The sequence below is a fragment of the Poecile atricapillus genome, chromosome 2 (assembly GCF_030490865.1).
Source record: "Poecile atricapillus isolate bPoeAtr1 chromosome 2, bPoeAtr1.hap1, whole genome shotgun sequence".
Taxonomy (NCBI): Eukaryota; Metazoa; Chordata; class Aves; order Passeriformes; family Paridae; genus Poecile; species Poecile atricapillus.
In genome coordinates this window covers 47821637-47838077 of record NC_081250.1, presented here as the reverse complement: position 1 = coordinate 47838077, position 16441 = coordinate 47821637, and the positions used below count along the sequence as shown (strand labels likewise).

The 16441-nt window shown below is 37.1% G+C and overlaps 1 protein-coding gene across 5 annotated transcripts in view; it reads left to right on the top strand.

Moving 5' to 3' along the window:
* The window catches only part of ELMO1 (engulfment and cell motility 1), a 301131-nt gene that overhangs the window by 92545 nt on the left and 192145 nt on the right, over positions 1-16441 (top strand). For all 5 annotated transcript variants that reach the window (XM_058832447.1, XM_058832448.1, XM_058832449.1 and 2 more), the window contains 2 exons: positions 3966-4001; positions 12209-12308. In XM_058832447.1, coding sequence (XP_058688430.1) covers positions 3966-4001; positions 12209-12308 — 136 coding nt within the window. The remainder of the gene's footprint in view (positions 1-3965; positions 4002-12208; positions 12309-16441) is intronic.

Genomic DNA, 16441 nt, shown 5'->3' with positions numbered 1-16441 from the left:
TTTTACTTTGCCTGTGTTTGAGAATATTAGCATTTAAATGACCCCTTTTAAATGATGATATCAACACCCTGTTGACAGAAACAGGGATGAGGAGAGGAGACAGTTTTACTGGGTTTTGTTTGGCAACCTCTTTTGTAAAATGTTATAAGAAGAGCAACTCCAGCAGTGGATATATATTTCCAAATATTCTCCAGAGTATGAAGGTGGGCAGAACGAATTTTTTGTTTTTTGTTAACTCCAAAGAAAACTGTAGTATCTGAAAAACCAAGGAAAATAAGGGGAAGAGCTTAAAATCTCCACTTCTGCAACTTTCCAGGATGTTTTTGTGTATTGGAGTGTGTATAGCTGTGGGATGCTGTGGTGGTTGTGAGGAGCCTGAGGGCTGCTGTGTAACTTAATAGTAATTTTGTAGATTATTCCAGGTAAAAACATTTCCCAGATTTCATATTCTTGTGATAGCCACACCCATTACAGACAGAAGCCAGAAATTTATACTCTTGGATTTTTCTTATCTTATTCCTAAACACTGCCTGTTATCTAGAATATGCATTATCCTTGGGTTTGCCTGAAAAGCAATAACGATAATGATGCTTTAAAGTGGCTGGCAGGTCATTCATCCATCATCCTATCAGTGCTTCTGTAGAGGAGGAAGTTTTTGTGGACATCTTCCACCTTTGTTAACAGTGGCCCTCTTTGGGGTCATAATGCATGAAAAGATTTTATCCTCAATGGTACTCTTACACAATGCTGCTCATGTTCAAACAGTGCAGGCTCAGAAACAATTATTGTGCTGAAGTGGTGTGACTGCTTTAAGTCTTGGTATCATTAGCTGCAGTGGCTCCACACTGGCTTCCACAATGGGACATTTTAGTTTTTTACCCCAGTTCAGATAAATGCTTCCTGTGCACTGTGGGTTACTCCAGCTGGGGTTTAGGTTTGGGGTACCTTTACCATTTTAGGCACATGAGCAGATAGGAGTTCATCTAGTCCGGTCCCTGCTAAGTTGGTCTCTGTTGGAAACTGCTCAAGGTGCAACCTGCAGTATTTGAGCAAGTAGTAAATCTGTGTGCTTGAGAAAGTCCAAGGAGAACTCACTGCTGCTCCTTGAGATTCATTTTGGAAGTATATCACAAAGTTACAAAGTTCCTTTGAGGCCAGACAGGGAACATGTTATGGTAGAAAAATGTCTAACCTGGTAACTTTTCATTCATGTTATTTTGTGTTATGTTGGCATCTATTTTGAGATTCCTGCCCCTGTAAAACCTGCTGGTTTTGTCTTTCACCACTATATAATCCCAGCCTTTCACAATTGCTATTTAATTTGCCCTTATAACGTTTGCTTTTTGGCCATGGTTTTGTTCCTATCTGTGCAAGTGCAATTGAGGGATGATTTCTTAAAAAAAAAAATTTAAAAAAATCTATCTATCTGTCTATCTATCTATCTATCTATCTCTATCTATATATATATATATATATAATATAAATATAAAATATATGAAATATATAAATATAAAATATAATATATATAACATATATATAGGTAGATATATAGATATATAGATATAGATATATATAGACATAAAATATAAGTATTGAGCTAATTACAGTGTCTAGACCAGCAAGGCTTTCAGCATTTTTGACCCTACCTTGGTAATTCACCAAGAAGGATTCTACAGAGCTGTTTGGTTGCTACCACAGGGTCAACCCTCTGGAAAAAAACAACAGTAATGTATATATAGAAAGGAGAAAGCTGATGGAGGTGGCAGACTGTACTTAGTTCATTTCCAGGCTGACTTGCTGGAAGAATCAGCTTGGCTCCTCCTTGGTGACTTTTGTGTGGTCTGTGGGTAAATATGAGAGGAGCTTCTGCTCATTCCAGTTCCTGCTCTATTATGTTCTGGTTCAATGATGGATGAAAATAGCATGTGTTGCTTTAAAGAACAGCCTTCATCCACATCTTCAGTGGTAAAAGTCAATCTATAATCATGTGTTGCTGCACCATTTGATGTCCTAGATTGATTGCTGCTTTAGTCACACCAAAGCAACAAAAATCAGTGGAAATTGTTTGATTTAACACAATGGCTATCTTTCCTCTGAAGTAAAAATTTTGTCTTTGTATTGCTACACCAGAAAAGTCATATAATTCAGTTATTGCTGCGCATTATTTTAAGTTTATATTTTCTTTTACTTTTCACGTTTTTTGACCTCAACTGCTTGCTGATTAACCCAGGATGGATAAGAGTTCTGTAAATGCTATGAGAGTTGCTGTCTAAATGTTTTGGTTTAGGACTTAGATGTTTGTTCTGTAATCCCTGTCTCAGTCATGGAGAAAATGCTCCTGATTAGAGCCTGTTGTGAAAAATCTCTATCAAAACAGAGTCTGTCCTTTGAAATGTTACCAGTTTGCAAGCACCACACTTGTTTCTCTATCAGAAAAACACAGTCCTAATTTCAAGTTTGTTTTGCTGCTTAGGCAGAGTCAGCACCTGGAAGAAAGCAGCTATTTAAAAAAATGGCCGGGGAAGAGTGGTATGAGGTTTGTTGACATGCTGCAGAAAGTTGCAAGGATCCATGCACATTTGGGAGATGACAAAACCCATTTGTTGCGGTGATTGTTCTTGGTGGTTTAGTAGAATCTGCCACAGCATGGATGCACTTTGTTTGCAGAAGCACAGGAGTAACATTCTGCTGAAGCTTGGATCTCCTACTATATAGAAAATATTTTGAATTTTACTTCTCATACAAGCATGTTGAGGGTATTTCCTCCCACTTTTTAAGGCTGTTTGATCATCAGGATGTTTTTTTTTTATCCATTATTACTGGCTACACAGATGGATGTTGTAGCATAAAAGAACCATGAAATTCAAGGGGAAAATCTTGCCACTTCTCTGATTTGAGCTAGGCTGTAGCCAGTCTGCGCTTGGATACATGGCAAACTGTGCCAGCTCTGTCTTCAGGCATGAGTATTGCAGCTCACAGATGGCAGAGGACTTCAAACCACTGTTCCTGTAATGCTCTCTGTGTTTTCTCCACTGATGGTTACAGAAGCTAGCCCAAAAGCTGCCCTCCTTGAGACTGGTTCCTCTGGAAAAAGTGGGAGGAATTACTGCTTTACCAAAAGGGAAAAAAGCCCCAAATCTGTAGCCAGTTCCAGGAGAGAATTAGAGAATTGAATCAGTGATTGCAGAGCTTGTAGTCCTAGAGCTCTTTTGAGCTGAATGACACTGCTGTGAAGCTTGGTGTGAGGGAAAGTGCAAAGGGGAAGACCCGGGGAGAAGGTGCAGGAAGGAAAGAGGGACCTCTTAGCTGTGCTTTTGAACACTAGTCTGCCCAGTGTGGAACTGCAGCCAAGATTCTGGAATAAAACTGTGAAATAGATTTAGGAGGCACAAGAAGGGGTTAACTAAGGGATGTAATTTTTTTTTTTTTTTTTAATTTCTTTCTAGCTCCCTTATTTTTTATATGCTTAAGTGGTGTTTTAGAAAAACGGTATCTATCTTTGGTGCCATTTTTACCATTTACCATCCTAGCTACACAACTTTCAACCATGCTAAAAACTCTGACATCAGTATTAGTGGTGGAGACTATAAATAAATAGGAGTTCACCAGGCACTGGGCTACATGTTGTTGAAAGAGGACAGAAGATGCTTAATGTGTAAATCTTTATTGTTTTTTATCACAGGCTTTTTACACAAATGCTTTACTAAATTAGAATGTCTAGATATGCTTTTTTCCTAACAGACATTAACACAAGTATTCTGAACAAATATTTCAAATTGATTTGGAGTGTTCTTTACCAGTTACTGAACTGTTTCTTTTCACAGCAAATTGTTAGCAATTTACCTCCTCTTACTGTATGTGTGTCTGTGAATTTTATGGCTCAAGTATGGGGGGAGTTGTATGCAGTAAATAGAGTACAGATGTTTTAAAGTGTTTTTCCTCACATGCAAGTTTTAATTTTGCAGACGATATCAGAAATTGCAGAAGATAATGAAGCCCTGGTAAGAACTTGATTAGATCATCACCTTGTATACTACCTCTTCTTTGCATGACTGAGTTCAGGCCCTTGCACTAATCTTTATATGTAAATAGAACTGTGCATATTCATCAGCAAGTCTTCAATCTTCTCTGTTTTCTGTTCTTTGATGCCTGTTAAAATTTTCTGATGAAGCCTTTTTTTGCTTTGCCTGTGGAATGAGTGCTTAATTTCTGTAACTTCAGCAGGGGCTTTTACTGTTTCTGAAGTAAGCCTTTTGTTTTGTTTTCTTTTTTTAATTTCAGCAAAAAAATAATTCCCCACCTTTCCCAATCCCCCTCTTGAATTTCATTGACTTATATGGTTGATAGTTGGCAATTTTAATGGATAGTGTTAGTGAGATGAAAAGTAAGGTTGTTGTCCCAGTCTGAATTCCTATTGTTTTCTGGTCCCAAGTAAAGCTAATTGTTGCAGATAGCTGCATGAAGGAAAACTGTGAAATAGTAAATGGCCTCAATATCAGAATTTCTCTGCCTATTTCCGCAATGATTTTGAACAGAATACTTCTGTTTGCTCAGAGTTAAGCACAGGCTTTGATAAATTGGAATCCCAAGAGGTGTTCTAATATCTTGACTGGCTTGCAAATTTGACATGTCAAGTATAGCTAAAACCCAAGGAAGCAAAAGAATAATCAATTAAGCATATGTCTATCATTCTGAGAGCTTGATGTGATTTATCATGCAGGAAATGTAGCTTCCCATCCAAGCCTGGGCTAAATCATGCTTTCACACATCTACTGTAGACCAAGTTTCAAAATGTTTATTTTTAAATCATTTTAATAAATAAATAAATTATACAGTAAGACTGAATTTGGCAGGAAATTTAAATCCTTCTGCTCTGTTCACTTTCTTAGCCTAACACAAAGTAACTTGTTTCATAATAGAAAAGTTTAGATTATGAGGAAAATTGTTAAAGTGGCATGAGGCTTATGGAATTCTTGGCAGCCTCAGCTTGGCAGCATGACCTGAAGGCTGTGCTGCCATTCAGCAAGACTGTGAAAGGCTAGACAACTGGGCAGAGAGAAACCTAATGAGGTTCAAATAAGTGAAATATGTGTTCCTGCACCTGGGGAGGAATAACCCCAATCATCAGTACATGCTGGAGACTGACCTAGTTGAGAGCAGCTCTGCAGAGAAGGATCTGGGGGTCTTGGAGGATGACAACCTGATCATGAGCTGGCAGTGTCCTTCGGGGCCAGGAGGGCCAATGGTATCCTGAGAAGACTGAGGCCAGCAGGTTGAAGGAGATGATCCTCCCCCTCTACTCCACTCTAGTGGAGCCACATCTGGCATGTTGTGTCCAGTTCTGGCCTTCTCAGTACCAGAAAGGCATGGAGCTCCTGGGACAGGCCCATTGGAAGGTCACAAAGATAATTAGGGGTCTGGAGCATCTCTCTTATGAGGAAAGACTGCAGGAGCTGGGCCTGTTTAGTGAGGAGAGGACTGAGAGGGGATCTCATTAATGCAGATAAACATCTTTAAGACAGGTGCCAAGAGGATGGTGCCAGACTCTTTTCCATGGTTTCCAGCAACAGGACAAGGAGCAGTGGCTATAAGCTAAAACACCAGAAGTTCCACCTCAACAGGAGGAAGAACTTCTTTCCATTGAGAGTGGCAGAGCACTGGATCAGGCTGCCCAGGGAGTTCACAGAGTCTCCCTCTCTGGAAACATTCCAATCCCACCTGGATGTGTTCCTGAGTCACCTGCTCCAGGTATCCCTGCCTTGGCAGGCTGAACCAGATGATCTTCAGAAATCCCTTCCAACCCTAAAAATTCTGTGATTCTATGATCACCCCTGCTGAGATAAGGTATCTCCTTTTAGATGGAATTTCCTCACTGCTGTGAGAATAGTTCTTTGTGGAAGAATAGTTATAGTCTTTCAGCACCTCTCTGTTTCCAGATTCTATTACACTGCAGGCTTCTATGGATTAAGTTTGTCCTCAGGACAGTACTGAAATACTGACTTAAAATTGCATTGCACCCTGGTTTCAGGACCTGATCTGACTGATGACCTGAATTATTTTTTTTACACAATTTAGTTTTGTTTACTTATGAGAACAAGGTTTTACCCACTTGATCTGCATTAAGGTATTTATTAAGAGAATCTTTATTGGTCAATGTAGATGTATCACATCAGTGAATACAGTAGTAAAGAACATGTCTGTGACTAAAGTTTATTCTAACTTTGAAAGTTAAATCCTGCCAGTAGAAATTTCAGTTTACATGAGGGTACTCAGTTTAATATTTTGATTTCCAGCAGTAGGATGTGAGAAAATACAATTAAATAACACAAATTATTGAATCTGGGACTTGTACTGAAAAAGATACCAGAGCCATTGTTGAGGATATGAAACCAATAGTTCTGGAAAATGGCTTGCTCATATGTTTTGAAGGTGAAGTGTTTACACTAGTGCTCTATGAGTGCAGTTATCCAACATCCTGATTATTTTTCACCTGTGTATTAATGGGAAAGGATCCAGTGAAATAAGAATGATAGAAAACCCCAAAGAGCTTGATGTCGTGAACTAAATTATAACATTTCTCAGGATCCACTTCCTGTCTCCTTGACTAAAGATACTTAAAGGAACCAAATTCTAATTGAAAAAAACAAGTTACTTTGGATGTAAGAGATGACATAATATTTTTTTAAAAAAATCCCATTAAACATCTCTATTAATTGACTTCTGCATTGCAGTGCTAAACTGTAGTCAAACCAAACTGATGGGAGAGTGATGTTTTTCCTGTATAGTGATTCCTGGGCTTTTAAGAAAAGTAGTTCATTTGAGGAAATTGCCATGAAATGAACAAAACCAGAAATTTAAAACACAGGGAATAAGAAAAAAAGGTAATTCTAATCACAACTTCAGTGTGTAATAGTTCCTCTGGGCTAGTTTCCCATGCTTAATGTACCTTTAAGTGGATTTAGTCATACTCCATAGCAAGAGTATCTACACTTGGATTTATTCAAGAATATTTACAATTATGTTTAAAATTCATACCTTGTTTTTTTTTAATGAAAATTAATTTTCAAACATAGTGAAACCCTGATACTAGAGTTATGAAGCTATTTCATGTTCTTGGAATGTAAGGGATTTGAAATCAATAAGGGTGACCCCTTTTAATGATACAGTGAAACTGTACAGCAAAGAATATATCAGTAGTGCTTAGCTAGCACGATGAAAAAGAAAAAAATCTGTGTCAATTGCTGTGTAGCAGTTAAGTACATTTTCTGTAATCATCTAGAAAAATAGGAGCAGCTACTACACAGATTGTTCCATCATTTTCATCTGCACTAAATACCCAGTAGGTGTGAATTCCTCCTGCTTTGATTTGACGGAGGCTAATTTTACCCTTGGAAAGGTTACTTGAACAGACACGGCAGTGTAGAAGCCGTGAAGAGGAGCCATAGCAATATAAAGTTCACACCGTGCTGGCAAAGCATCCTGCTACATCATCAGTCTTCATTTTAGACTTAACTTAGTTAGATTCTGGCCCCCATGGCTTTTTCCAGAGCTCTCATCCTCTGATGATTAGATATATTCTGTTCCCCTGTAAAAATTTATTCATGGCCATTTATTCTTGACAGCTCCAATTTGAAAAGCTGTTCTTACTCTTTGATGTTGACCTCAGTGATGTCAGGCCTTTCAGCTGCCCAGTATTAGGCTGTGAGCCCAGATAAGGGACTTAGTTAACCACTCCTGCATTTAGTAGTAGGCTGCTACACTCCTGTTACCTGCTGCCTAATTAAATTGGTTTTTTGCTGCTTTCCCTTGCAAAATTAGAGCTCAGCTTTGCTTCTGTTTTGCCCATGAAAGTGGTCTGTGTAAAGGTGTACATTCTCTGGCTTCTAGTCCCAGTGAGCTGGTGGCTGTGCTCTTGTTGTAAGAGACAAGCAACAATTAATTTCCAGATTCTACTACACAAAGGTATTTTTCATATAAAACATGAGACACTTCATCTAGCTTGGTAAAAGCTTGTATTCCTTTTTTTCGTTACCTGATGACAGTTGAGCCTGACTAATTATCTTGATTTACATAATCATTTGAGCAGCCAAGTATTTTTCCCTCCATAGCAATGATAAAATGTTCATTTTGTTATGTGTGTGAAACATGGATTGAGATTTTTTTTTAAATTTCATTTTTAAAAATATCTAGGGGATTTGGGTGTTAAACTGCCATTAATTTATTTTGAAAAGTAGTCCAAGTTGTTCTAGGCATTTTTCAAAATAAGCACAGAGGATAAAAAGATGGTTTAGCATGTAGAAATGATACTAGGAAGGCATATGTAAGAGACAGGTGTGGTAATGAGGATCACATGCACATTCCTGTAATTTTTATTTTCAGGAAAGAAAAACTAGTATCAAAATGTGTGGAACAGTTTGGGTTTGTTTTTTTTTTTTTTTTCTTTTTTGTTTGTTTAGTTTGGTAGGGTTTTTTTTTTCATCAATTTTGTAAGGTAAGAATAAAGAGAATTCTTAGGAATTTAAATTAACAGGTTTGATCTGGTATTTCTCCAAAGCCTAGAGATGTAGAGAGCAGCTGTAGCCTTAATCTTCAGTCAGGTTTGTCAGAGAGGCTGAGGACCCACAAGCTGTATTAGAGCATGGCCATCCACTGGAATGGCTCATGCTGGGATAGCTGATGGCACTGCAAACCTCAGATTTCTGCTGCCTAACAGGCTTTTGCCAAGACCTGATGTGGGTGAGGAGATGCTTCTTGACCAGCTCTCACAATGGGGATTAGAAAAGGAGAGTCAATAAAGAATAGCGAAATTTTATCAGCTGTCCCAATGTAAGGCATCCAAGAGCCAGGGCCAGAGTAGCATTTAGGAGGTCTTGCAGAAGTAGCTTGCCTGAGAGTAAAGGTTATTAAGATGTCAGTGTCAATGAGATATGAAATTGCAATTACACAGTGCATCTTTCTGGTCATTTTCCCCTCTTTCTGCATTAAAAAGCACCTTCATTAGGAATTATCCTCAAACTATTTAGTAATTTAGCCAGAGCAGCAAGGGTTTGATAGTTATAGAACTGCTGGTGCTACACATTATTCTAAAAATGTTTTATGAAGAAAGAGGCTCCATTATTTGTTTGACTTTTTGTATGATCAAAACCCTTATAGGGACCTTGAGTTAAACAGCTCCTACCACGTTTTTTTAAAGATTGCTATTTTTATAAACCAGCTTTGAGTCCCTTGAAATTTCTAGCCTCTATTCTGTCTGCTGCTGTTAATAGTGTGAGTGTGTCTGTGTGTGTGTTTTGAAACGAATTACTTGAAAGTCTATTTCTACCTAACTGCTAGTGTTTAACCACTTAACAATGAATCAACACCCATCCCCTCCCCCTGCAGATGCTTTAATCCTTATCTTGCCCTAGTTACCCTGCAGATTGCTTTCATCTTTAGCTGTGCTACTCCTAATGCTTATCCCTTAAGCCTGGCTTTTGACTTTTGCAATGGCACTCGGTGTATACATGTCTGGGCAGGTGCATGAGTATAGCCGTATATTTTAGAAGGTCATAGTGTGTGTGTGTGTGGTGCTGCACAATAATAGAGCTGAACTATTTCTTGCTGCTTGATTAGTCCCAGTGTCGTACCTCTTCAGTCATTAATTATTTGCAGCACTGTGATCACTGGAGTGACATCTGATGAGATGTCTGGTCATTTTAAGTTGAAAAGTGCTTTCACCTTCTGGATCACAAATGGTTGTATCACTGTCAGATCTACTAAAACTAGGTTTATACATTCAAACCAGAATTGTCAGCTCCATTAGCCCCGTTTATTCCCCAGAGCTGTGGAGGAGCATGGATTAATCAGTATTAATCAGGTAGGACTGATCAGTAGTTTTGATGAGAAGACTTAATGAGACTGATGAATCCAGGTTAGTTTAATTCCTTTACATTCCAGCCATTCCATCCATCTGAAGATGAATACCCATGCACAAGTTCAATGTAGTTTAAGTAAGCCCTCTAAATTATACCTTTTGTTGATGGAGATTAGTTTGCATATACAATTTGTTTACAGAACATCATTCATATACTAAATACAAGTTAATTTACTAAATTTTAAAATGATAGATGAGAAAATTTGTCTCTGTCGGATTGTGTGCTTAGTTTAATGCTGGGAGAGATTTTTATCTACTTTTCTACCTATATAGACTACCTTTTTAATTAAAAGAAGTATTTGAAACTAATTTAATTTTAATTAATAATATTAACAATTAAAATACTAGTATTCCTTGTATTTGTAGAAATATTCTGTCATGAAGATGCATTAGGATTTGGTGCAAGCTTTTAGAAAAAAGCCCTTCCTAGGGTTTCTCTTTTATTTGTGGGTTCATAAATAACTATATTATGCAAAAGGAGTGAATTGGAGAACATGACAGGATCAGAGTTGATTAAATTCCCTTCAGTCTTATTGTCATCTTCATATGAAATCCTTGGTTATTTGGAATGCTAATGATGACATTTTAAATCTGATATAGTTCTTAAATGATTCACAGTATTAAAGAAACCCCAAACAAACCAACTACAACAAATAAAAAGGCAAAAGAGCATCCTCTGCCCACCAAAACAAAACCCAGAACTTCTAGACCATTTGTTTGTTGAAGAAAATATTCCCTGTGAAATTACTGTGGCTTTTTAGAGACATTATTTTTTTTGTTTGCTCTTTGGTGTAGGTTTTTCATTTTGTCGTAAGTAACCAAAGCCACAGAGCATACCTGTATTTACTGAAGGGAGAGGTATTTTGGTGTTTTTTGGGTTTTACTCACAAAATGTCAGGAACTACAAGGGTATTTTTGGTGGAGGGAATCTCAGGAGTTCTGTCAAGATGTCCTTTCTTAAATGACGGGGCCACTAAAGGCTGTGTCTCACCATCTGAAATCCCTAAATGGCAGATTAAATCCAGCTACTGGGGTTGCTGCATTGAAGCTGATTTGTCTGCCTTATTCCTCTGCACTGCTGTAAATGTCTTCCATCTGAGTAGATGTTCACTTTTTTGTGTTGGGTTCATGCAGGATAGTAGGATAAACCACTGATTAAGGAACACTAATTAATTACATTAATTAACTATGGCTGTACTACTGGACTCAGGTTTTCAGCAATCTAAGCTTTGCAGTTCCATCCTGACAGAGTTTTTTTTCTATTCTATCTTTTTATTAGGTGTAAGCTGCTGTATTAAAATTACTGGGACTATTCATGCTGTTTGATTGTATGATTTTGCTTTTTAATGGCTTACTGGCAGAGTACCTTGCAGGCAGTTTGTCGTGCCCTGAAAGGTAATTCACTGCTCCCTTTCAGGATCTCTGCACTGCTGTTTGTACTGAGTAGCTACCTCATTGAAGGGCTTCACTGAAATCATTGTGGCTGCTGACTGGTGCCCTGACTGTATAGAAATGCAGCTAATCTTCAAAAATTGTGGTTTAAAATTAAAAAATCCTGTGCATCTAATCACATTATCCCCGATGAGCTTAAACTCGTTTGGAACTTATTTGAGTTCATACCAATATGTGTTGAATTTAAAATTTACAGGTGTAAAATGAAGGATAGTGGCCTGCAAAACCTAAATAATTTGAGCTGCAATTTGGTTCCTCATAGAAAAAGTAAAAGACATGCATTTCAGGTTTAAATAAAGAAATCAAGACATTAACTGTTAGAAAGTTGCTGCTCAAGATATATGGTCTCTTCTGGTACACTTTTAAAACATATTTACTTCCTTGTAAGAGAAGGAATAAACAGTGCTCTAACTTCCCACCAGTTTGCTTGATACAGAAGTACCAAAATGTGACACCTCTACAAGTGTCTAAGTCTCTATAAGTGCTAAGGAAAAACTTCACTTCTGTCCTCTAGATCTAAATTTAGATCTAAATTTCTGAATTTATGAGAGAAGTTTAATTTGGACTGACTGATATTTTTTTTTTTTTTGAGCATTGCATGCAGTGTTCTGCTGGGGATTACTTCTCTTACAACTGCTTTCCTCCAGTTAACTATTCTTGTTATCCACACTAAATTGTTTTGGAGACTACCTATAGCACGGCCTCTCTTGCTCTTCTGCTGCCTCTTAGTCCATAATTGGCTTCATTTTCCTGCCTTTCTGAAAGCTTCCTGCTGCTTTATTCCCTCAGTCATTGCCCTGCTGCATTACTGGTAAATGTTGTCATGACTCCTGTCTCTTGCAGCTTTGGAGATATGTTGTCCTTTACACTGACTGCATTTGTTGAGCTGATGGATCATGGGATTGTATCGTGGGATACATTCTCTGTGGCATTCATTAAAAAGGTAAATTTGGAATCAATGCTATCTCTTCTTTATCAGTTTAAATATTTGAGGTGAGTTGTATTTGGGTTTGTTTTTTGTTTTTTTTTTTCTTCTTTTTTTTCCCCCAGGTACATTATTTAGGTCATTGGTCAAAAAAGGTACATGAAATGGGATTAAAGTGCTGTGTCAAACTATAAATGTTTTTAGCTGCAGGATCTGGTTCAGCTTCTGTGGAAATCAGTTGGAGTGAATTGGGATCAACACAGTATTAGGCTTGTTACATTAGAAATTCATGTACTGCTTATTCAATTACATTGTGACCTCCCTGTGCAGATAAAATACAGTTAAAGCAAAAGATTAGTATTTTGATGCAATGTAAACTGAGTAATGCCATATTTCTAGGAAAAAAATCCCAGCACTGAAATATTCCCTCTTGGGTATTGGAAGAAGATAAATTAATTAGTTTACAATTTGAAATTAGGATGATACCTATTAAGCTAATCAAGCTGAACTTTGCCCCTCTGAAACTTGCAGTTGAAGTATGTGGTTTTGAAACAGATCTGTCCACTTTAAAGAATCCTTCTTTACTTACCTGTTGGAGATGCACAAAAGCAGCAGAAACATGGTAGTACTCTTTAGGTACAGAGATTTAGAAGACTTCAGAAAAAGATTTTGTTAGTGATTTAGCACTTTTCATTCACTGGAGAAGAAAAACCCCAAAACCATATAATTCTTCTTTACAAATAATTTTCAAACCTGATTGAATTTCTTATAATTTTAAGTGCATTTGTACAGGCTCAAAATATATCAGTTACTTCACTAAAATAATATCCGAAGCAGTAATGAAATGAATGTAACCTGTGGCAAAGAAACCTTCATTTTAGCAGTGTGTCAGAGCAAGGACTTTAAATTTAGTTAGAAAATTGTTACCATCGAAGCAAAGTAGAAATTGACTTTTGTTGCCGAAAGTGAAAGAAGGCTCAGCTGTGAAAAAAAGCATTAGGTACTTTAGGTACTAAACCTCAATTTTGGTCATTAAAGATTCTGGATCCATTTTTAATAATAATAAAGAAAATATATAACTGATCTGAGTTTTGGTCTGGTTTTTAATTTTTTTTCCAATCTCACAGTTGAGATAGGTTGTGATGACAATTGTTATCTTCTAATGGCAAAGAAAATTCTATAACTGCTTTTAAATGACTGCAGGAGGTACAAAGTCAAGTCCAGAATGCCTTACTTTCTAGGGGAGCCTACTATGGAACACATGAAGAAACTTGCTAGAATTAGTTTAGAGCATCTACTTTGTTATTGGCTCAAAACAAATGCCTTTGTCCAGCTTTATCAACATCTTTTGCTCTGTGGATTGTATTGTGACAATAGAAGAAATTGTTGTGTTCCCCTTGTTAATGGCTCATCTCTTCTGTCAGGCACTCCTATAGGTTTCCCAGGATAATTAAAAAACAAACAAAACAAAAAAAAACTAACAAAACAAACAAACAAAAAAAAACAAACCGAAAAACCAAACCAACAAACAAACAGAAAAACCAACTACCCCCCACCAGAAAAAAACCCCACTCAAAAAAACCCTCAACCAAAAAGACACCTTTGGACCATGTCTCATCTCTGTGGCAGAAATCCACAACTTCATTCTCACTTGCTTCTCTGACGTTGGCTTTTGACAGGCCTCTTGAGGTCCTTGATGGGTTTGCTCCAGTGACTGACAGGATGGATAAGGGACCTGTTAAGTTTCTGCTGAGGGGGAACTTGCAATCAAGAGCTTCTGCCTTTGGAAGCTGTCTTTCATATTAAATGACAGCTAAACTTGAATGGGGTTCAATTAGTCTGAATTTTTTCTTGAGCAGTTTTTTAACTTAAAAGTGTAGAAGCTGAAAGAGATGTTTAGAGGAATGTCTGATTGCTTCTAAGGAATAACAGCTTGGTGTTGGATGCAGATTGTCTCCCATCCTTTGGGTACCTGAAGACTGTTATTCCAATTGCAGCAAGTAAGATTGACACTTTCAATAACTTTTTTCCGTATTTTAAGGGAAAATAACATAATTTGGAAAAACTTCCTTATGATCTGCAGAGTTCTCTCAAGACCTTTTATTTGTTTATGATGATATATAGCTCATTTCCAGATTCCATAGTTGCTTAAAGGATTTGGATTCCAAGTTCTTATAAAAAGTTGAGATGATTGGTTATCAAAATTATCTTGGGTTAATTTTTGCAGTGTCCAGGAGTGGGCACAGCTCAGATTCAGAGGTTATTCTATACCAGCTCACATCATTTTCTGGGGACAGAGAAAGGGGTCCCTTGGGTAGCGTGGCAGTGGTTCAGATATTCCCAGTTTCCACGTTGCAAGCATTCACATGTGAATCGTTCACCTCTCTCATGCGCACTGTTATTGAAAGGGTTGCTGTTACTGTTCTTTTTCTTACTTCATTTCGGTTTCCAGTAAGCTGTCCTTATCTCTACCCATGATGTTTACCTTTAGGGCCTTCAATTCTCCTCAGGCCAGCCACAGGAAGTAGGGGGAGGGAACAAGTGACACATTGTTTGGTGTTTTTCAGTGGGAGCATTAAACTGGGAAATACCATTCCTAAACATGACAAAAATGCACTACACAAATTTGGTACTTCCATCTTTAGTTCGTGCAAGACGAGTAATTAACTTTGTAGTATTTTGTTTGAGATATTTTAAAAAAGTCTTTAAAAATTACTTATAGAATTGCTGTTTCATAAGTGTATGATGCAGAGCCTTAAAGTTGACAATTTTTTGCTTACCTTCTAAAAAAATATATTGTGCAGGAAAACAGGGTGGCAGCCAGAAAAATATTTCTGTATGTCACAGCTGTCAGTTGTTTTTTCTGTAGTCAACTGCAGCTCTAGTTCCTTACTTTAAAATTATATGCATCCATTAAAATTTCACTGTGCTTTAAATCTTAACAGAGGCCAACAACTTGGACAGGTTTTTCTGTACATTTCTGACAATAGGAAAGTGCAGGCAAATAACTAATGAATAATGAAAATCAGATCTGTTTCTTTCACTGTTTTTCTCCTATGTGTTTTTCTTTCCGGTGCAGTTAAAAAAAAAAAAAGAAAAAAAAAATAAATCGTTGTTATATAACAACTTTATTTTAACATTTTATTTATTTATTTTATTTTATTTTAAATAATTCTATTTTAAAATAAATTCTATTTATTTTAAATTTTGAATTCTCTCTTGTGCCTTAAATGATGCTGAACAAGGAGGATGATGCAGTTTAGTTTTATAGGTTCGTCATCTACCCTCAGTTTACATATTTAGCTCCTGTTTCTAAAGAGCATGAATGTGCAAATTCAGAGTCTGAGTCCTAATTTCCCTTGAAACTGATAGGAAGTTAAGCACCCAGACTCTTCTTTTGCATGTGACTATATATGTCCCAAGCAGACTATTCAGATTTTAAGGTTACAGGTATTTTGCTGAAGAAAAATTTTATCCTTAATGAGACACACCCATGTGGCAGGTTTTCACATGGAATTGCAAAGCAATCAGGTTTTTTCTTTCTGGAAAAGATAAAGTATTTCCCTCAGTTTGCATTATGTTAATCATCTGAATTTTTGATAAATGAACATAGGATTATTTTTGGATGTTGAAAGCCCTCTGTGTGTGTGGTGCTTAATAAACAGAAAACAGCAAATAACACAAATTTGAAGTGCTGTTGATTCTTTTCTCTTCTCAAGAAGGACCTATTTTTTTTCCACATCCAGAAATTCAAGTGTGGGAATAGAATTTTTTTTAATGCAGTTTTGTTCTCCATGGAACTTGTATGACTTATTTTTCAAGGTAGACAAGCCTATTATTTCTGGCCAGGCTTCATGCTTCAGCAAGGTGGTTATGAATACACACAGCTTGACGTGCAAGTTACCCACCCAGTAGATGTTTTGCACCTATGTTCAATGTGATATGTCTTTTTAAACACAGAAGACAGCTTTGTACCTTGTGTTTGTGTTTATGATTAAAAGATGTTATGGCCCAAGGTCAGGAGAATAAATAAGGCTAAGGCAGCTTTTCCTAGACAGAGGTTCCAGTTATCTATACTGTTAAATTCTGCAGGTCCCTGATATGAAAATATTATATCCCAGTAAAGCATTAACTGCACTTGAAGGAGCTGC